Source organism: Pollachius pollachius (genome assembly GCF_949987615.1).
Source record: "Pollachius pollachius genome assembly, chromosome: 4".
Classification (NCBI taxonomy): domain Eukaryota; kingdom Metazoa; phylum Chordata; class Actinopteri; order Gadiformes; family Gadidae; genus Pollachius; species Pollachius pollachius.
In genome coordinates, this window is record NC_136937.1 from 4272574 (window position 1) to 4295840 (window position 23267).

At 46.0% G+C, this 23267-nt stretch overlaps 1 protein-coding gene across 2 annotated transcripts; it reads right to left on the reverse strand.

Annotated features, from left to right (window-relative positions):
- Positions 1 to 1709: 1709 nt before the first annotated feature.
- On the reverse strand, positions 1710 to 22147 carry LOC307074973 (monocarboxylate transporter 2). 2 transcript variants are annotated; one of them, XM_079735420.1, is made up of 5 exons: positions 22023 to 22147; positions 11552 to 11843; positions 7166 to 7309; positions 5700 to 6509; positions 1710 to 4901 (listed from the first exon to the last, which is right to left on the reverse strand). In XM_079735420.1, the coding sequence occupies exons 2-5, from the start codon at positions 11766 to 11768 to the stop codon at positions 4618 to 4620; spliced, it is 1455 nt and encodes a 484-aa protein (XP_079591546.1). In that variant the 5' UTR covers positions 11769 to 11843; positions 22023 to 22147; the 3' UTR covers positions 1710 to 4617. The 2 variants fall into 2 exon arrangements, with proteins under 2 accessions (XP_079591546.1, XP_079591547.1); XM_079735421.1 differs by having other exon boundaries at positions 11552 to 11781; positions 22023 to 22134.
- Between the last annotated feature and the right edge of the window lie 1120 nt (positions 22148 to 23267).

Here is a 23267-nt window from a genome sequence, read left to right on the forward strand (position 1 = left end):
ATGGTTAGCGTCTCATGTGAGCTGTTCAGCCAATCAGGCAGCAGGACGGTGGTTGGCGAAGATTTGGCTGAACTGCTGGCGCAGGCGCACAAGTCTCCAATTAGCCGCCAAAAGCGATCAACTGAGAGCAGATCGCGCGCCTCGGGGACCACGTGATGAAACTGAAATCGACAGATGAGCGCGCGGGATAATACACGTTGACAGTGTTGTGAAGCCGGGCAGCAGACCTCCAATGAAAAACCCTTTGGTTCTCCCTTCATCCTCGGTAAAAAATGACGAACCAGAGAGAGAGAGAGAGAGACGGCGTATTGTTCTCCTGTGTGAAGGTTGACCCTGTCTGCCCTATTAAAATCTAGCCGGTAACTCAGCCTGGGGGTCCGTAGACTACCGCCGCGTTGACGGGCTGCTTACCAACCAACATGGGGCTGGATGAGGGCCGCGTTCCGTATCAAACACTGAGTAACATCCTAAAGCGTAATGTTATAAACGGCTCCGTCATCAAGGTAAATAGATGATAGGGCGACGCTTTGATTGATATTTTTTGGGGGGGATTATTATATTTACGCACACACACACAAACACACACACACACACACAAATTGTTCTCAGTTCAAAGTAAACCGCATGGCTTAGAAAACAAGTTTAGTGTTAACGCTTGATGGTTGACAGCTGGCGGTTTTCTGCCTTTAAATAACATTTATTTATCTCATCATCTAACCGGTTAAAAGAGACAAGATGTGTGCCTACGTTATTCATCTGTCGACTTGATTCTATTGAATGCCATTTAAAACGTCTTATTGCCACCGTGTTAGTAGTACGCACAAATGAGTGCTAGGGTTTCAACAATGAAAAAGTAATTTTACATAGTATAGTAGCATACTATTTATTTATTTCATATTTGTGGAAAAAAAAATGAACATAGTCTAGTAAATTACTTTGATGCTACCCTGTCATAGGTGTCTAAACAAATCTACAGAAGGAGTAATAATAGAGTGATGTTATATATTAGATATAGATATAGATTAAATACAATATGTATATGCATATATATATATTATTATTATATTAAGATGATTGTAGTTTGTTAGACCTCTGAACAACAGCTTAAGAAACTATTGCAAAACACTGGTTTTCAAATGTTCATTTCATTAAGGCACGGTTTCTTCACAACCAAAGACTTACGGATTCATAATTTAAGAATAACTGACAGGGTTCATGACCTGTAATTAGCAGCGTAACCAATTGTGCATCAATTTGGTTGATCTAAACTCCATCTTGACCTGTTTCTAAGACAAGGACAAAACAAAGGGAACTATTGATATAAGAAATTAAATTAGGTAATACTGTTTTTATCGAGCCATGCAGGGGCTAGAAAAGCACCGGTCTGCTCATATTCAGGGATACAATCCTCTTGACCTTAAACTGCCCAGCAATCTGAAACCAAATCGAGTGTTTGCTTTGTTCCCATCAACGTCAACAATGTTATGAACGTGTGAGCAAATGAAAGAAAGAAAGTTCAATGAAACACACAAGCAAATAGTGAGCACTGTTTGGTGGATACTAAGTGATCAAGTTTATAAGGCTCTTTACAGGAATACATGTGCGATAACATACTAAGTGTTTACTACGTCTGGCACAACAAAATTTGGTCCCGACACAATTCATTTACCCTTATATAAACATTAATATTTGAAATAAACAGGTGAGAGTGCCTGTGTGATATAGTTTTATTAACAACTATGTGCACACCCAACGTGACATAACATACAAGTTATACCAATACAATTTTAGCATGTGACACATATTTGAGCGATAAAATTCATACTAGGTAATGAATTATCTGGTGATTAGTATTGAACTCATCAACGTGTCTATTCAAAGTGAAACGACAATATGCCCATATGTGTTATTAAACCTCGTTTTGAACGGGAATAGGTAACAAACTCTTAGGACAGGTCAAACGTCAATACTTTTGTCAATATCACAGACTGTTTGCTGTCCTATGCATTGACATCAGACAACGAGTCTTCTCAGAGTTGTTTCAAAGTTTCTAAAACACCGACAACAGCTTCACAACGGTGTGGTCACGGTGACGAGTTTGGTCAAGGCTGGGACCTCACACAATGAGCAGGACACAAGGCAACTACAACGTGTATGTTTGCATAGGGAGGATTCTAGTTTGTACATAACCCAGCGCCACAAAAAAAGTGCAATGAAAAAGTGCTTCATTCTAATGTTGTTTGTTGTACAGGTTTATCAGGTGAGAAAAGCAAAATCCAGAACAAAATAACCCAGCAAACAAACAAACATTAAAAAAAACAACACCTCATAGTTTGAATCGGTTGCCCGGACAGAGTTGTATTCTAGAGCAACACAGGGTGGTGGGGCTTATGATGCCACTTCATTGTCCACAGTGTTCTCTGTGAATAATAGTAGATTCCCTGTAGACAGATGACGCATCTGCTTGTGCATCTTCCCTGTAGACGCACAAGCAGATCCATAAATACCCTAATCACCAACCACAGAGCTGTGACAAAGCAAACAAATATGAATTTCTTTCTAATTAGTCATACATTGTAGGAAGATAGATGTTTACAAGATGAACATGTGATTTGAGTGCTGATTTAATTGTCCACCCTTTCAGGAGTCCAGTCAATTAAAACTAATATTGAAATGATTGTTATTTTTTCTGAATCTAATGTTTATTTTCATGAGCACATAACAATTAACCCTTCAATTAAACGAGATCAGTAGAAACTTAATTAAAATAGAAATTTCAAGTATTTCCTATAAAGCAACAACTAAATCGGGACAGAGTTAGAGAGAAATTATTTTGATCAGAAAAATCCTTCCAGTTTCTCCAGATTCACAACACTGCTAATGGCTTCTTCAATCAAGTATGACATTTGACGACCAATGTTGGATCAAATTCATGACACACTTTTGAGCATACATTTCAATCTATTCATTGTTTTGCATTAATTAAATTACTATAGTATATATCACAGACAATGGCATTCCTTAATATTCCTTTACATCCAGAATAGCATGAATGTTAGTAGGGGTTTATTTGATAGGAACAACGTTTTAAAGTTAATGCGAGTTGTTAGTTGGGTTAAAATTCTTCACAAACAGCCCAGATCCTGTCTCAAAACAAATAGAAGTTATTTGTTTTTCTTTTTTTGTCGTTTTTTGTACAAAAATATTCTATGATTTTGTTACGATAAATACCAACGACGCACCACAACAGCAAAATGCAACGACACACCACCACACCGCAGCATGTATGGCGTTGTCAACAAAAGGCTCATCGTTCCTTTATGGTGCAATACTCTGCACCTTGAGCTTGCACCTGCGCTTGCACAACCTCACGGCATTTAATCATTACGGTTAAGGCAGAACACCTCCAGAATATATATTCTGTATTTATTTCTGTTATTCTTCAGAATAACCTTGCATGCTGGGAGATATGCATTTCCCTGTAGAAGTGCTTAAAACAACATTGTGTTGTTTATGGCTCCATGTTTGGTCAAAGAACAGTACATGACAATTTTGTCATTGCTGCATTCTCACTTCTTAAGCTCCAGAAAGATGGAGTACATTCAAATTAATGAAATGTATCCCTCAAGATGTTTCTGGAAAGAAATGCAGCCTCTTGATTTTGTTGACTTTGGTGCAGCATATGTGGCCTGCATTTTTCAATACGCAGCAGGTGATAAACAGCACAAATTTAACATTCTTTACGACATTCTTTCCTCAACAAAACATTCATCTGTGAACCCATCTGTTTTTTCTTTAGGGCTTCGCTCATTATTTGACTCCTTGTCGCCATTTAGCAGTGGATTTATTTTTAAATTAGCGTAATCGGTTAAGCAGCGGAAAATATTTTGCCAGATGAAGATCATGATAATATATTGATAAGGGCGGGCTGTCGTGCTAAAAGGACCTCACCAGGGATTGACAGTGGTGGCTTCGACCATCACACGCAGTCTGGCTCCCACTACATTAGTTAGCAATTTGAAGTTAACAATTTGAGTCATAATTACATACATGTAGTAACATGACTCTTTTTCACCTTTTTGGCTGATCTCCAGAAACGGATCAGTGAAATGTAGGGCCCTGGAAGGAAGTGGACGACTTCGCATGGTTAACTGTTCCCATGGGAACCACAGCGTAGGATTGATACATTGAACAAACAAACAAAACAACATTATATCACTGTTGTCAAGACGATTCAAACACAAGAACCCTGGTTTTTCAAGTCTCAACGCCGAGACCCTGTTTTACACGCGTCAACGATGTCTCCATGGTGATACTCCGGGAGTACGCGAGGCTGGAATTATGGACGACAAAAAACGACGACGGTTACGGTGAGTCCTCACCAACATCTTATAAAAACAGTTGTTACTTTGGCAGTTAGTATTGGAGGAGTTCTGACGATAAGACTTCCAAAGAAGCCCGGGTTCGGAGCCGCTCTGTACTTTCTCGCTTCCGAACTCCACAAGCAGATCGGAGCGTGGTGTGCTTTGGGAGTTGTGGCGGTGTCTGGTGCTATTGTTGTTGTTGTTGTTGGTGGTGGAAGCGAGGAGGTCACAGTGTCAGAACCAACGGATCCGACTAGATGTTGGTCTCCCGCTGCACGGCCTCCCCGTCTTTGCCGTCCTTCTTGGCCAGCTCGGCGGTGGCTTTGTCGCCTCCTTCGGAGCCCTTCCGGTACTGCACGGCGGCGTCGGGGTCGTCCGTCTCAGTCCTTTTGTACGAGTCGGCCTGCTTGCGCTCGCGCTCCAGCAGTCTGTAGTTGATAAAGTTGCCGATGAAGAGCCAGATGGCCGCGATGATGACCAACACGCCACAGCAGAAGTACATCTGCTTGTAGCTTTTTGTGAGGTCCACCAGTTTGCCTGGAAGAAAGCGAAAAGTTGGGTCAAAAACTAATCTGTGCAACTTTTAATTAAAATAAAGGAACAAATTAAATTTAGTCACAAGCCTATTGGTTTTATGCGTGATGGAAATGTTCATCCCCTTGGCTCAAACAAACACTAAACTATAAATTAAAAACAAACAGAGAATAATATTTTTCAATCTGAATAATGTTTGTTGTTTGTGGTCAGGACGATATAAATGCCTTCGCTATACTCTGACTATTGTATTTTTATATTACGCAATTTCTCTTGCTAATCCTACGAATAAAACAAAAGGTTTGGAGCATTCCAGGCCACTTTTAAAAAGGTCAAGCAGCCAGCAACGTGATGAATGGACGCCAAGATAAACCAAACCCAGACAAAAACAGCACACACCACAATATAACACATATATTAGATATTATATTATAGTAAGATGATAGTTATAGTTTGAGATCCGAACAACTGCTTAAAGGTTAGATATTATATCACCAGGTGTGAGTGTAATTAGCCGCTACAAGACCTTTTAAAAATCTGCCTCTTCTGACATCCCATCTGGGCGTGTCCACCTAGATGTATGACAGATAGATTAGCAACCTTTGCTATCCAGCACACATCTAGGTGGACACGCCCACTTGTAATGTCAGCAGAGGCAGACTTTTTAAAACGGCTTGCAACGGCTTATCACACTCACACCTGGCGGTATAACACGTCACCTTTTAAGGAACTATATTGCAAAAAACCCGTTTTCAAACGTTGAGTTCAACACCTAACAACAACACTTGACTGGTCCATTACCTGCCAGCGGGGGTCCGAGCAGCACGGGGCAGCACTCCACGATGGTGGTGAGCCCCACCGCGCTGGAGAAGCGAGGCGCCCCCACCAGGTCCATGAGGGTCTCGAACAGCACCGAGCTCACCATGCCAAACGCAAACCCGAAGAACACGGCGTACACCACCAGGCCCGTGTAGTCGCTGACCAGCGGGCACAGGATGTGGCACACGCCGTTGTACAGCACGGCGAAGCAGAAGAAGTACTGGATGCGCGGGCGGATCCAGCGCGAGTTGGCCAGCAGCCCCATGGTGGGCCGGGCGAACATGTCCACGAAGGCCAGGATGGAGAGCAGGAAGGCGGCCGAGTACTCGTCCACGCCCATGTCCTTGGCGTAGGCGGCCAGGAAGACGATGGGCGAGAAGAAGCCCAGGAACATGATGACGTTGCCCGACAGGTAGATGAGGAAGCCGCGGTGCTTGAAGAGCGACAGGTCCAGGTACTGGTTCACCGTCTCCCAGACGCTCAGCTTCTCCGGCTTCGGGCCGTCGGCGAGGGCGGCGGGGGCCAGCTCCTCGTCCTTCTTGGCCCCGGGGGGGGGGGCCAGGGGCCTCATGAGGGCCCCCGCCACGCAGCAATTGAGCAGGATGCCCCCCAGAATGAGGAAGCTGCCGCGCCAGCCGAAGGCGTTGAAGAGGTACTGGTTGAAGGGGGCCAGCGTGCTGAGGAACACCGGGCTGCCAGCCATGGCCATGCCGTTGGCGATGGGACGCTTCTTGAAGAAGTACTTGCCGATCATCGTCAGCGCGGGCTGGAGGTTGAAGGCCAGGCCCAGACCTGAAGGACGAACACATTTATGGTTAAAACAGGTATGTGACCCTATGACCTTTGACCCATGACCTATGCCTTGAAGACCAGGCCAAAACCTGAATAGCGATGCAACACTTTATCATTCGAATGCTTCTACCCTATGACCTATGACCTTGGTTATAACCAACAGCTAAATCATTCAAAAATCTATATTTAATTTAGCTAAGTTAAACATGAATAAAAACAACAATTATTCAGATGCTACTAATGCCGTTTCCTTAGCCTAATAGCATAACTGCCTCAGTCATATTTGTGCCAAATTGCCCAACTCTGCTCCCCTAACACTGTGCCTCATTGGCTATATCTAATTGTTGGCTGCATCTGGTCGAACTGAGCGGTACAGTACATAAAAAATAAAAACATCCTATGCGTTGTTTGCCAAAAATATTTTTTTTTTCAGTTTTCCCGAAAATTTAAAATACGACTTTGGCGATTATGAGGCTAACGAAAACGACCTATGCCCCCCACTAACAGCTAGATCGTTTCCACCACCGTGAACCAGGGACATGACAACAACGGCAAGCGACGGCTACTAGCCCTTTGTCTATTTATAACGGTGTTCTCAGAAGCCGGTGCTTAGCGGGTGACCGGTAAGCGGGCTTATGCCCGGCGTGGGGCCTCACCTCCGATGACCCCGATGCAGATGTACAGCTGGACGATGTTGTTGCAGAAGGAGGCGGAGATCATGCCGATGGAGGAAAGGAAGCCGCCCATGATCATGATGGGCCTGCAGCCGTACTTATTCACCAGGATACTGCTGATGGGCCCTGGGAGGAAAACACACAATATAACATATATTACATAGATGGGATATATTTTATAGATAGATATAACACACAATATCTATCGTATGTATCATAATAATAATAATAATAATAAGTTATATTACACAACAATTTAATGCATACAACACAATTTATATAACAAGCAATATATATTATATATATAACACAAGTTAATAATGGTACCTCTATTGGAATGGTTACTACTTTTTCAACTTGATTAGCCCTTTTGATTATGAGAAAAACTTAAATATTTCATAAATATAAGAAACGGCAGTATATATCTTAATAAATGTCAATTCACACACTGCTCAATATTTATAAAGAGACTAGTGTCTGGGAACTGTAAAAACTTCAAATTCAGGACACAAGAAAATAAAGTCATTAAGCAAGGCACGTTATTGTGGTTCTGTCAGTCATTGTGTCTTTAAAAAAAAAAAAAAACCTTGACGAGCAAAAGAGGTCATCTGACATTTCCCCCCCGCGTGAATTCCCCCCCTCCCTTTTTTCCTTTGTAGTTTGTCCTTGAGGAAACAAGTTCAGCTTATTAGCATACAGGGCTGTGATCAGCATTCTCTGCGGATCTCGAGGGCCCTGATTGGCCGAGACGGGTAGCCCCTGAGCCAGTGCATTAACGCGAGACCCCCCCTCCCCCCCACACACACATATACAGACACCCCACCCCCTCACGGTCATCATTACAGTACGGACCAAACGCCAGCCAAGCTAAATATACCACGTTCCGCTTCCAAAACGGGAATGACACATTATGTTTTCCCATATCTTTCCATGACCCTTTGGGTGATGTGTTTAGTAAACGGAACGAAGCACTTGAGACACAGACATGCATCCAAATCCGTCCCCCCACAAGTTCTTATTTTGTGTTCTTATTTTGTGTTCTTATTTTGTCTTCTTCTTATTTTGTGTTTTTATTTTCAGTTCTTCTTATTTTGTGTTCTTACTTTGTGTTCTTCTTATTTTGTCTTATTCTTTTGTTTTCTTATTCTTTGGTGTTCTTATTTTGTGAGTTTCCCATTCCATTCATTGCCTTGTCGCGTCTGAGCGTGTCATGAAGTCGTGCGCCCTCGAGTGTGCGCTCCCAGCCCGTTGAGCCCGTTGCGCTCCGGGCTTCTGCAGTCGGTTCACGATAACACAGAAGATAACGCAGCTCAGGGATATCCCCGTCTCTACACGTGACGTAACCACCGCCGCCACGTGCAACCCAGCCTTCACAGATTTAGGGAGCGTAGTCAAATATCAAACCGCTCACACACTCCCTGTGTGTGTGACATGTTGGCACACTACACTGAGATGACCTTTCTCGCTTTTAAAACCACCAAAAATGAACAGTAATAAATTAAAAAAAAACAAAGGGTTAGCCATGAGGAAAGGGCCCTGAGGGTTAGGGTTACCCCTGACCCTTTTTAATATTCCCCTAACTCTTTCAACGCGTTCCAAAGCAGAAGTCACCGTCTTTGATTGACAGTGAGGCCATTGTCACTAGATGTGTGGTCATAGCGTTGCTGCTTTGTTCCTCACAGGGTTAGGGTCACTGACTGTGGAAACTATTTCTACTATGTCTTTTTCTGGCAGCGTCACAGCCACATTCTTTTATTGGGCTAATCTAACCAGGTCGAGAGGGTGGACAGGTGTTTGGGGAGGTCATAGCCAAACAAAAGCAACACAAAATGCATCTTAGCGCTGTGACATAAAGCTGAGATCCTACAAAGACAAATCAAGCCTCAATCCTTGCAGTGTGACACAAGAAAACGGGAATCTATTGTTTTAACCGAGCCATGCTCCCTAAACAGGAATGTATGTCTAAATAAGGTCTGAAGCCTAATTTTCGGTGTTCAAATTCCGAAACATTCCTTCACGTACTTCCCGACAGAGCCATGCTTTTTGGGCATAAGTGTTTGCTTTAATAAAAGGTCTGCCGGCAACATTTTTTGATCTAGAGATCAGAGGGGCAAAATGGTTAACATATTTCGCAATGCAAATATTTGGCAATGCAAATGTAAATAAATAGGACCTCATTGTACTCTCCTGCTCTCCTGACACAAAGTCAAAAAGATCAACCGGGGATCTGGAACGAAGGCATTGCTCAGGTTAAGAACAGCTGCACTGGGACAAAGCCTACTTAGCATATTAACCCAGAGTAGCTCTCTCAAGGTACGCAGTCCTGAACCCCTCTTTTGAGCGGAACACCGATAGCGAAGCAAATATATTAGCAATGCAAACGGGAGATGGGACGGCTCAGGGGGTTATCGGTTCTCAATGTGTATTGTTTGTTATGGATATTAATTATTATTTAAACTAAACGAGTAGTAACGTCACATCTGAACCCCTTGCCCAGTCGGGAGAACAAGGCGGGAGAACCGGTGTAATGGTTGACAAGCCTTAAATTAACCCTTGGGTCAATATTTGCTCGTCACTCCAGCTGAGGGGCCGTACCGGTCATACCGTCTCGGAAATGAACCGTCTCTCTCTCGTATCCTGGAAGCAGGACGGTGCGTTTAAACAGTAGAAAGACCAGTGGTTCTCAACCTCTGGGTCACAAGCCATATGTGGCTGGTTGCATGGGACCAAGTGGGATGGCCATAACATTTTCTAAAGTAAGGCAGCAGTGGCTCAAGAGGTAGAGCGGGTTGACAAGTTGTAACCTGAAGGTTGCTAGTTCGATCCCCAGCTCCTCCTAGAGTCGAGGTTTCCCTGAGCAAGACACGTCACCCTAACTGCTCCCGATGAGCTGGCGGTTCTTTGTGGCTTAATTTGATGGGGAATGAGTTTTAAGGCTGCACAGGCAGAGGCTGCATTGATGAACAGTTTGCATTGAGACATCGTGATCACCTCACTCTTTTCAGACACGGTAATGAGCATATGTTGCGGATTTCCCTTGGGGCCGAGGTAATTCCAGTCTTAAGGAACCCCTGGGTTAACTACGACGATAACGTCCATATGAGTCAGGGCAGACTCATGAGTCTAGTTATTATAACAGAGTACCTGAGTTATAATACCTGAGTAATTATACCCGCTTACCTAAATAATTATATGGATCAACAGCGTTGACATATCAGTCATAAAAGTGGAACAAAAGATACCCCCAGTTAATAAGATGGATGGCTGTTCAGGGCAGAGAGCTGTGGGTAAGTTTGCTGAAGAGAAGTTTAGAAAGCGCCTGCCATGTCCTTCAAATTGTTCAGTATTTGTTTTACACTTCTATAGCTTTGAGCACCTCTGTGAAACACTATAGTGTTGTTCAAGAGCCTTTAGAGGTTCATATACTGTATGTGCACCGGCAGTAAACCAAAGCATTTGGATATATTTTGTCAAAGCTTCTAAGGGAAGTGTTGATGCACCCTTCAGACAATAATAAAACATGTCTGAAGGGTGCATCAAAAACATAAAACAAGTAATAGTTTAGTACTTGTTATTATTAAGATTATTAAGCTTCAAGTTGCCCTTGGCAACAACTTGTACAATCTGAAGTTCGGATTTTTGGCATTGAGTCAAGGTCAAAATGGTGACCTTCCAATTTTGGCATCAGCTTTAGTAGTCAGCCAACTTTCTTAACTCAAATAAAAGATCAGAAATTGGGTGTGAAAAGATGCAATTTTCTAAATATTCCGTCCTGGTTGGCCGTTTCTCTCTCTTCATTTAAGCAGATAACTGCCTCTTTGTGCCTTATTATGTTTTAAATTGACCTTCAACCCTATGGCCTTTGGCATGTTTACTTCTGTACATTTCTTGGACATTACACAAACATAATGATTTAAATTGTGCCGAATATTGGCTTGTGGTTTTGTTTAAACATACTGCTTTCAGCGTTTCCCGAAGCACAATGGGGATGTTTGTGTTTAGCATGATCTCCGACCTAAACGACGAAATTGGACGCTTCTCAATATGACCCAAATGACGTCAACCTAGTTGACGTCAGAAAAATTAAGATGTCATCTGAGGGGTCACTCGAAAAATCATTTTTTATTTCCATAAAAAAATCGAATAGCAGTATTTATATTAATGTATCATGATTATGTGTGTGTGTGTGTGTGTGTGTGTGTGTGATAGAGGTAGTCAGAGAGAGAGAGAGAGAGAGAGAGAGAGAAAGAGAGAGAGAGAGAGAGAGAGAGAGAGAGAGAGAGAGAGAGAGAGAGAGAGAGAGAGATAGAGAAAGAGAGAGAGATTCACCAAACCTAACCACCAGTCGGGTGGGGGGGGGGGGCTTACCTCCGGCGTACATGACGGCCAGCATGATGGAGGAGATCCAGGCTGTCTGGCTGTAGGACGTCCCGAAGATCTTCTGGATGTCCTTGAAGAAGACGGTGGTGGCTTTGGGGAAGGCGTAGCTAAAGCCGATGGAGATGAAGGCTCCCAGGACCACCGCCCAGCCCCAGCCTCCATCGGGGGGCTCCACGGCGGCCACAGCCTTCGCCGGGGGGGGCATCGCAGACCTGGCTCTGGACAGAGGGACAGGGGGGGGTGGGTGGGCGGGCGTGGAGGGTGGGGCGATCGCTGCTCACTGCAAACAAGGAGAAGAAGAAGAAGCAAGGTCACGCGATTGGCTGGTTGGTGGCGCTATTGGCTGGTTTGTTGCGCTACTGGCCGGTTGGTCGCGCTATTGGCCGGTTGGTCGCGCTATTGGCCGGTTTGTCGCGCTATTGGCTGGTTTGTCGCGCTATTGGCCGGTTGGTCGCGCTATTGGCCGGTTGGTCGCGCTATTGGCCGGTTGGTGGCGCTATTGGCCGGTTGGTCGCGCTATTGGCTGGTTTGTTGCGCTATTGGCTGGTTTGTCGTGCTATTGGCTGGTTGGTCGCGCTATTGGCCGGTTGGTCGCGCTATTGGCTGGTTGGTCGCGCTATTGGCTGGTTTGTCGCGCTATTGGCTGGTTGGTTGCGCTATTGGCCGGTTGGTCCTGTATTGGCCGGTTGGTCGCGCTATTGGCTGGTTTGTTGCGCTATTGGCTGGCTGGTCGCGCTATTGGCTGGCTGGGAACGCTATTGGCTGGTTGGTGGCGCGATTGGCTGGTTGGTCGCGCTATTGGCTGGCTGGTCGCGCTATTGGCTGGTTGGTCGCGCTATTGGCTGGCTGGTCGCGCTATTGGCTGGTTGGTCGCCCTATTGGCTGGTTGGTCTGGTTGCGCTATTGGCTGGCTGGTCGCGCTATTGGCCGCTTGGTCGCGCTATTGGCTGGCTGGTCGAGCTATTGGCTGGCTGGTCTTGCTATTGGCTGGTTGGTCGCGCTATTTGCTTGTTAGGAACATTCGCCGTTGGCAGAGAACCAGACCCTTATTGACGGAGCGGTGGTGGTGTGGGACCTGGAGTGGAAAGGTAGGACGTTTGACTGGGAAGGGGGGCGGGACCTAGCTCCAATGTGACCTGCCCGAGGAGAAGGACATACCAGCCCAGCCGGAACAAGAGAAGGCACGTGCAAACATACCACACACACACACACACACATGCACGCACACGCATATACACACATTCACACACATGCGCATAAACAAACACAGGCGCGCACACACACAAACCCCTGTCTTCTGTGTTAACCTTCCAAAGTATCCACACTAAATAAGGTCAACACTCGTTTTACCTGGGTGACCAGGTGTTGCCCCGCCCACTTCTTGGCTCAACCAAAAAGAGGCCCAGGTGATTTGAACAACCCACCTCCATGCACACACACACACACACACCGTTATCTCCTTCCCCGAGGCAGAGTAGTGGAAAAGTAGGAGGGGATTGAAGCAGCGATAGAGGGAGGGGTGGGGTAGGATAGGGGTGGGGGTCCAAATCAGGTGCTACTGTTTACAAAGCAAACAGAACAACCATGTGTTCAGCAAAGCCGAGAGCGATAATTGTGCTTTTAACGCCGCTATACTGAGACTTGGCTTAGAAAGGAAAAGCAGACACACACACACACACACACACACACACACACACACACACACACACACACACACACACACACACACAGTTGGAAGTTGGAAGCTGGGGGCTAATCACATTATTTTCGCCTTCCTAATCCTCCTCGTATTGCTTTTTTACCCACTTTCCTCCGAGCCTAATCTCCCGGCACATGTCCGTCGGTGAACTCACACAGGGAGGGACTACGAGAGTCCAGGAGTAAGTGTGCAGGACCAATAAAAGCTTGAGGGGAAACAATACTTTTGTGTTGACCTTTAGGGGACGGCGCGCATGTATCGAGTTTGTGATGATTGAGGCATAAAGCAAACAAATGCCCCGTCATAAGCAGTTCTGTCAGGAATCATCATGTCAATCATGTCATAGGCATTTTTTGCATTAAATAGGGGATACACTCTTTTCCAAGCTGTAGGGTTTAAGGCCTATCACATAGATGTCAGATACAGAATACAAACATTTGTCGACAGGGGACACTATACAATCCCCTATGGGGTCCATCAGGTATCCCACCCCATTAACAGAGTAGAAGCAAGAAGGTGGTGGTGGTGTTGGTGGTGGTGGTTAGTCGTCATCTGATAGGGGGTGCATGACTAGAGTGTCCCGACAGAACTAGTTACGCCCATAATCGATTCAAATACAAGGGTAACACCACCATAACAGTAAAGGGTCTCGTTAAGAGGAGAACCGTGAAGAAAACAGCAGCGAAACGCAACAAAAATGTGCAAAGCACTTACAATTGATAGGTTTACCGCTTCCCTGTATACAACAAAGATACCTAGGATAAGATGCTACACGATACACAAAGCACTATTTTTAAGTGCCAGGACGTACAACATACAATTAGAATAGGTGAGTGCATGAAGTGCCAGCTCAAATCATTTGAGCATCTCTGTGACTCTGGAGGGAGGGAGGCTGTAGTGATGATGTTGTGTGCACTAGACACCCTGTGACTCCTTTAAAGACAATATTCACAGTCACACTAACGAAACAGGTGTGAGTGTAGTGATCGGTGAAGGGTGAAAGGTGTTGGAGATGCGTGTCACAATCACTTCCTGTTAACATGAAACTAGCACGAGTACGAAATTAGTCAACGTATGAATCTATTTTGCTGTTTGGTTAGGTCTTCGATATCACAGCTGGGCAACCACAAGAGAACATGTTTTTTGCTAGTCACATATACAGTTCTACATGTGCTTTTTCCATTATCTCACTGTAGGCTACGTCTAGCTGACAGTGAAAAACGGTCCCTCAGCAGACACACCTATATATACACATATGCTTGAGAGGTTTCACTCTCTTCACTTGATGAAAATGGGTTTCAGAAAAGCAAGGGACGAAAAAAAATGAAAAGCCCCGGTCATTAATAAATCATGTCTGTACCCTTCATCCACTCACCAGATATCAGGTTTTAAACACATGCATACACGCACACACACACACACACGCACACACACGCGATCACACACACACACTTACACACGCACACAAACGTTAAGACAATGCATACCACATAAGAGCTGTACTAAAATTGTAACATAAAGACGAAACCTATTCTGTTTAAAATCTGAAGATATGATGGGAATATTTCTAATCGATTAATCGATTTAAATTACAATCAGCTGTGCAAGCACTGACAATAGCTTTTCTTCCTTTTTACAATATCTCATACACCCCCCCCCCCCCCCCCCCCCCCCCCCCCCCCCCCCCCATCATCATCATCTGTATGTTTAGATTTTTACAGTCGTTTCCGGAGAACAGTATGGAACATTATACACCCATTCCTTTGGGTGTCCATAACATAACAAAGGGGCCTTAATAACACAAGCGATACTTCAGTATGCATGGTGTAAACAGGACGGGCCCCTACATGCCCCCCCCGTCCCCGTCCCCCTTCCCACCAAACCCCCAGCAGGGGTCCTCCTGAGGCCCAATCCCCCCGCCCTAGTAAGCAGTGCACCTCTTGCGCAACGCCCTCCAGTCGAGTCAGGCGCTCGGGGGGGAATTGTTTACATCACATTCCTAGAACCCGTGTCCAGCGTCGAGAAAAACACTTTCCTCGCTCTCCTACTGTGTATTTTCCATGCATTGCGCTCTATAAATCAGAGAGGGCTTACCGTCTCCCCCCCCCCCCCCCCCCCACCCCGTCAGCTCGCCTCCCTCCCTCCGGGGGGGATATACAGTAGGTTCTAATCCCAGGATAATCTGATTATTGGCTGGGCACCAGCAGAGGCTCAGCACAAGGGGAGGAGATGTTTTAGGGCTGGTTTTATCCACCGTGATGACGCTGCACTTCATGGTGAAGACACTGTCTGCTTGGCTGGTTTTATAACGCCGTGTGTTTGTGACGAGAAGCACAAACGGGGTGGAGGCTAGTTGAGGGTAGATGGACTACATTTATACAGCGCTTTTCGAACCAGTGGCCACTCAAAGCGCCTTACAATACTGCCTAACATTCACCCATTTATTCACACATTCACACACCGACGGCGGTGTCAACCACGCAGGGCGACAGCCAGCTCGTCGGGAGCAGTCAGGGTGAGGCGTCTCGCTCAGGGAAACCTCGACACTCCGCTACGAGGAGCCGGGGATCAAACTAGCAACCTTACGGTTACTAGTAGCCAACCCGCTCTACCTCCTGAGCTGCTCCTCTGCTGCCCAAAGACTAGGCCCCTGATGGTTGTTGTTCCTAAATCCCTGATGTCCACAGCGTACCGCTAGGCCTCACTGGGCGAGACGCCAGCCCCCTACCTGCCCCGTGAGAACATAACTCACCGGGAGAAAGTCGCTCGGGGCAAAGAAGCGTGAAGGAGTAGAATGGAAACCAAAAGGTCAGGTTGATTCAAAACAAGGCAAAGAAACGTCTCCTTATTTAGTGTTATGTGGTCAGGAGGAGACTGGTTTGGTAGCTATGGGGACACAAGGTAATGAACATTCCCAGTAGAAGGACTTTTGTTTGGCTCGCATCCCAACAGATTGGCGGTCAACAGATTGACCGTTTGAAGGGAAAGCATTGAAATGAATGCGACTTAACTGTACAAAAACAGTTAAGCAAATGTTGATATTGATATTGAATATAATGAAAATACCTCCCTCCCATCCCCCTACTCATTAGCAAATATTTATGAAATTGTAATTAATTACAATTTCTATGCTATGTAAGCTATGTAATGAAAGGGCAAATATTAACTTAAGGTAACGAATTAGGGGTCACCTTGACCAAATATTTAAAAGAACAGCTGACACAATAGAGAACCACCCGTACCTGTGGTAACTCTGCCAATTTGCCCCCTCTTAGCCAATCACAGGCCACTACCAGTACCTCCCTTAGCTACTGGCTATTTACACAGGGATTATTTGGTCTGATTTACAGTTAGTCATAACGAGTGATATCTCCCAATCATTGGTAAACAGAGTGTGTTCTCAAACGTAATCCATAGGCCCAATGAAATCCATTGAGAAACGTTTGTGTTATTCAACGTGTCCGCCCTTGATGTACCAATAAAAGCTTTACTCCAGTTCAAACCGACAAGAAAGCAGTTTGATATACCATCGTCGACAACCATCGACAAAATGCATTTGTTTCAAACCCAGCGAGACTGAACTTTCTGTTTCATGTGTGTAATGACACACGCACACAGCGACGTACCACTGGAAGCTAATTCAATAATACTAATCGAATTAGCCCGGCTCCCCGGTCTCAAGAAGACGCCCAGATCTTGGGGAGGGCTCTTGTTGCGACCATGGGGAATCCAAAAATAAAACAACAAACATAATCTCAGCCTCGGAGCGGCACGAGAATAGGACAACGTTTAAACGGTACCGTGATCCGAGGAGCGCGGTGTTCCACCATGTTCATCAACTCTCGAGTCACACGGGCGAAGCATTAAAAATAAAACACGGGAAGAAAGAAAACCAAGTACACAACAGGGGTGAAAAGAGTAGAAAATGAAAAGAGTGAGAGGAAGGGGGGAAAAGAAGAAAGAAAGAGCGATAGAAAGAAGGAACAAGTGAAGGGAAGCAGGAAGTAGGGGAGGCAGTGGCCCTGAGCGCCCCAAGGTCAATGGTGTTGGAAGGCCGCCAGGTAGACTGCCTCCGTGCTGGAGGGTGGAGGGTTGAGGCTGGTGGGTGGAGGGATGAGGGATGAGGGATCTCAGGTTTAGCGTGCACTCACAGGGGGCGCTCAGAGCCCCGCAGTGCTGGGTTTCAGCCTGGAGGGAGAACTTGGCTAGAGTTTTCTTAGTGCTCTGAGGACGTGTTGTGTGCGCTGTGATTGTGTGTGTCTGGGCTTGCTCGTATCAGGGAGCTATGTCCGTGGGGTGATGTTCTTGGGACGGTTGAATCATTAAACAGGAGCTGAATAACCGTCATGTTATGCCTCTGTAGTATCTGAATAATTGAATTTGAATAATCAAACTTGTGTTTGAACATGAAATGGAAGTTGACAACATTTAGATTTTACCAACAGTATTTGGGATTTACATTGAATCTGTCCGGGGGGGGGGGGGGGGGGGGGGGGGGCTGAAAACCACTTCTATTAATATTGCAAATCATATTGTTATTAGTTAGTTATTAGGCATCCAGCTGAACAAGAGGCCATGTGCTTGTATGTCGGTCCAGGACACAGCCTGATGTTATTAAAAAGCCCCTGCTGAGAAGACTTAGCAGATAACTTACAATTTACTCTGAAGCGAAAACGAAAATTAAAAAAAATACTTGCTGTAAAATCTGAAAACAGTGGCCAAATCGACAGGAAGTGGCTTCAGCGACATTGTCAAACGCTACCGATGATATCCAATGACCTTTCTACTTCAGTTCATGAGCACCTGTGTCATGATGACCCCCAGCGTGTTTAAGAGCGCTGTAATGTTCAAACAACTCCACCACCGGACGTTAAAACGTGGGAGTTCACAGATGTCCATTTGCTCCTGGCTGGATGGCAGAGGGCCAGCCCAGCTATCCCTACCGGTTCTGGGTGGGGTGCCGACTACATTAATTACAACATACATACCTAGCACTATATTACCCAGGATTACACTGCATGTTCAGACACTGTGTGAATGACGAGCATGTGAGCGAGTGGGCGAGCGAGTGAGTGAGTCGGAGTAAATAAACACATGAGAATATTTTCCCATCGCCCACTGGGGTCTGAAGGGGCCCTGTTGTCTTGGGCTGAATCCTGAGATGCTTGGTGTGAATGTGCTGGCCTTTTCCCTCACAGCATCAGTCCGTAAAGGGGGGCGACACACATGTTTCTCCTGTTTGGCTCGCACTAAACACAACACACTACTTCTGCTTGGATCGGGTCAAACTCTTCCACTATGTGGACAGTGACACACAATACCAACACCGTTGTGTCAGGGCTTAGCTTTACTACGGGTCAGACGGGTGAGATCTGATTAGACCTCCAGACAGTGTGTGAAAGAGTCTGTTACCGGTGACCCTGTTGGCTACTGAGTTAGATAAAGGCGGCACGTCCATGTCAGAGTATAACATTCAAACTGAACTGGCAGCCTTAATGTTGTCCCAAAGACTCAAGTCTCACTTGTTCAGTTTCACCTCGACTCTGCATAGACTCCCCCCTTACCCCCACCCACCCATCACCCCCACACACGCACCCCTCTTACGCACTTGTAGTATGTTGTCCTTGCACTTAATAATAGTACTTAGTGTGTAGCATAATATCCTAGCCATTAACCTAGCCATTGTAAGTGCTTGGCACTTGGTTCTATGCGCATCCTTACTTAACAGACAGCGCTATATTATTTCTCTTTCTTCTGACAAGTACTTATTGTAAGGAGCTTCTGATAAAAGCGTCAGCTGAATGCCCTGAATGTTAATGTACTGTATACATTCTTAGGGCTACACAGCAATGTTGTAACCCCAGCGAAAACAGTCGTACAGTCCCCCCCACCCCCCACTACCACACATTCTCAGAGGTCAAGGTCAATCTAAGAGCTCACGGCTCTTAGGTAACCCAATGGGAAAAACGTTGTTTCGGTTCTCCCGTGGTTACCGCGGGTCAAAGTGCACTCGGGGCCCGAACAATCGGCCTCAGATCCTCTGTACCCCACCCACCCGTCGACCAGGGTGTAGTGGTGGCCCCTGCCGTAAACACAGCCACGCCTGTCCCAAGAGAACAAACGACCCCCCGGTAGACTCAAAGGGCCAGGTTAGAAACAATGCGGTCCTGATACGAGGGGCCCGCTAGACTAGTGGGTTATCCTGAACATAAACACCGCGAGGCAGGGGGTCCTGTGTGAAAATACATAAACACCACGCTTCGATTGTATAGGCCTCCGTTCTTTGATGTGCTCAAAGGCACATCGAAAGGTGTACGGCCTTTAAAGTCTGGATTTCCATCCAGCCTTGCTTTGATGGTGCTGAACTAATGACTCTGTTAATGATTAGATCGTCTGCGTAGGGGTTTTATGTATAATGGGATCTTCAGAAATTCTCATCTTTGATTTGAGGTCAGAGATGCGATAGGGTTACCGATTCTCCAAGACTTTCTCGGGCGAAAACTTAATTAATCCAATGACAAAAGTTTTGATGGATTTGTCAACAAGTTAAAAAGAAAGTTGGTCAATAAGCATATGGAAATGTGGAGGCATTATTAATGTATAAACAGGGTTGATAAAGTTATATATTATATTATTACAAATTGGATGACGACAGAAAGATAATTACAGTTTGTTTGAGGTGAAGAGGCTGCACAAGAAATCCTATGGCTCACACAGGCACGCACACTAGTAACATACCAGTAGCTGGTTGTAGAACAACCTCAATTAGTGAATTACATGTTTGCATGGCATTGCCCAAAACTGAAATCTCAGAAGCAGCTAAAACACTCCAAATCCCAGATTCCTCTGCTGCCTCTGTTAAGCAGGCTCTGGTATGTGGTTTTAACAGTATACAAACTAGTAACAAACTATAAGCTGTTTTTAGAACAGCAACAATAAGTGAATTACAAGTTTACATGGCAACAAATCAAAACTGAAATCTTGGAAACAGCAAAAGAGTCCAAAACCCAGAATCCTCTGCTTCCTCTGTTAAGCAGGCTGTAGCTTTTTTTTAATAAAGATAAGAGAATGGATAAAGGGGCAGGGGGGGAGAGAGAATGCCTGAACAAAATATATTAAGGTTAACGTCTAACATTACTGATATTAGTTACATTTCTGGTCGTTTGAAGCAGGCAAACCACAAGTGTGTTTGTTATATGAGAGTTTTAGGAGGGAAAAATAAGGAATGAAATACAATGCCCCTAAAAAATGTAAAGTCAATCAATGTTTTGCTGGCATCACGTCCGTGAAGGCACCAAAACATTAATGGACTTCACTATTTTTTTTTTAAGTTTAAATTAAATGATGGGTAAACACATGCTGGCTGTGTGTAATAATCACGTTACAACGTCACTGCAGCTTTTCAGTTTTCCATCGCGACAAAGTGAATGGACCAGACTGTTGACACCACAGAGACTTGCATCTGAGGGCATAATAGTAAACACAAGTGCAGGGGGGGCAGCAATACACATCTTGGACCGTTTTAAAACAACCGTAAACCTCGCATGTAGGCTACACAGTGACTCGAGTGCTTTGGAGATAACATGGAGATGGGGTTAAAGTGAAACCCTTTTTTCAAGAAGACCGTACTCATCATTCCTAAGCTGATCAGAGTACACTCTGTTTTGATCAGAGCGTCTGACACTTTGAGCGGTGCGATAAGCACATCGTAAACGAAGAGGGCGCGACTCCACTGCGCATGCGCAGTTCCAGCAAGGATAAGGGTCGTAAACTAAAGTCACGTTTCTTAAAACGTCAGGTACTTTTCGTATGTTGCGAATACTGTACTGGAAATGCAACGGTCAGGCAGGTTGCACGTTGTGGACGATTCTTCCTCTAGTGACATTCTGTCACATTTTGGGGTTAAAAATTAAGAAAACATTGAAATCTCCGGTTCACATCTGTTCTTCACTTCTTAATCTTGATCAGCTAACAAGTAGAATAACACGCACAAACACGCGCGCGCGCACACACACACACACACACACACACACACACACACACACACACACACACACACACACACACACACACACACACATATAACATCCCCACTCGTCTAGCTAGCCCAAGAGATCCACCACAGACACGGACCATAACAGAAAACGGATCGCCTCTGCTCCGGTAAGTGGGAGGACTGGTGTGGAGTGGTGGGCTACATCATCAGACACATTCAACACTGATGCGACGCGGTGGGACTCTTCATCATCATCATCATAGCCCGCGGTCCCAGGATGAAGACAGATGCGCTGTGTGTGTGTGTGTGTGTGTGTGTGTGTGTGTTCTGTTCGCGGGCTGAAGACCGGTTGAATCCGGCCGACCCGCGGGGCCTCTCGAGCCCTTCTTCGGTGTCCCACCAAATAAGATCAATAATTTAGAGTTGGCTAAACCTCGCCTGTATTGGGTTAGCCAATGTGGTCACGTCTGCAGGACACGGGACACGGGGATACATCCTTTTAAAATATTTAACTACTACTAGACTCCGTGGCGACTGCGGCCGAGGACGGGATCCTGTCGTCAAGGAGACACAACGGTCGCATCGCGCGCAAAGTGTTTCTTTGTGATGTGAGGGCACGCGATCGGGAGAAAACACACACACACACACACACACACACACACACACACACACACACACACACACACACACACAAAGACACACACAGACTCAGCGGCGTTCCTACACACACACGTCGACTGATCGAGCGCCACATCACGGCTTACCTCGGACAGTAAGGACGTGGCTCGTGTCCCGCGGCGGTGTTTTCCTTGCGTGCCCGCTGCTGACCTGCTCGTGCTGCTGCGTGAGGATGGGTCTCTGGTGTGGAGCGTTTGAATCCACTCACAGGGGAAGCCGCCGCCGCTCGGTGACGTAGGGACGCACGGGGCCGGACGGGGGGGCGGTGTAACCCGGGTGTCCCGATGGATCCCTGGCTCCGAGCGCACAGTGGGCGGGGCCTACCCTCCTCCAAGGCTCCGAGCGTACAGTGGGCGGGGCCTGTGTGTCTCGCTTTCCATCCCACCATACAGGGGGCCGGCGGGAGGGATGGGATCTCTTTAATAGGTCCATGGAGGGGGGGGGGGGGGGGGCGCGGGCAGGGATGGGATGGTACCGGCGCGAGGCACCGGGGAACACGGCGTCATACCTCGTGTCCTGTCTGTGTTTGCTGAATATTTTCGATCGGAGATATGACGAATGTTCTGGTGGGCCTTGGTCCGAAGTAGGTCATCAGGACAAGCTCTGTTTGGGGATTAAGTCAAACAGACACCGACGGCCATATGATCTTTGTGTTTGTGTGTTTGTTTGTTTGTTTGTTTGTTTGTTTGTTTGTTTAGTTGTGAGAGTGACGTGTGGGACTGAAGAACACGCCCTAGGGACAGATTGTCACCGACAAACAGGAATGTCTGCTTACAACATGGGACATTTGTTTATCTCTTAACCATCATCCCTTAAAACAATCGCAATCGTTCTAATTAAATCCCGAACTCGGATGATACCGGTTGCTAGGGGAAACCGCAGCCGGGACGTCGGGTCGTTACGAGGCACCCGCGTCACGTGGCCCCCCGTGCATCAACCGAGCTGTCAGCGCTCGTGACTCAGCACGTGGGTGCTGTGTCCTCTAAGCTGGGTTGGTTCGTGTCGGAGTGTCCTCTGTTCTATTTAAGGTTCATACCTAATGCAATGTGCCTGGCTGAATGAGAGAAAGGACGGACAGATTTATAGACGGGGGGCTGGATAGATAGTAGCATGGTGGATGGATGGATGAATGGATTGACGCATGAATGAATGGATGACAAAAGAACGACCGATGCATGCTTTGAAGGACATGACAGATGGGTGGAAATCGGGGGGTGGGGGGGATGGATGGACAGATGGTGGGAATTAATACTAATTAAATGATGCAGTGATGATGGATTGCATTAAGATCTGAGTCTTGTTTGGGTTGCAGGATTATCTGTGTGTTGCCC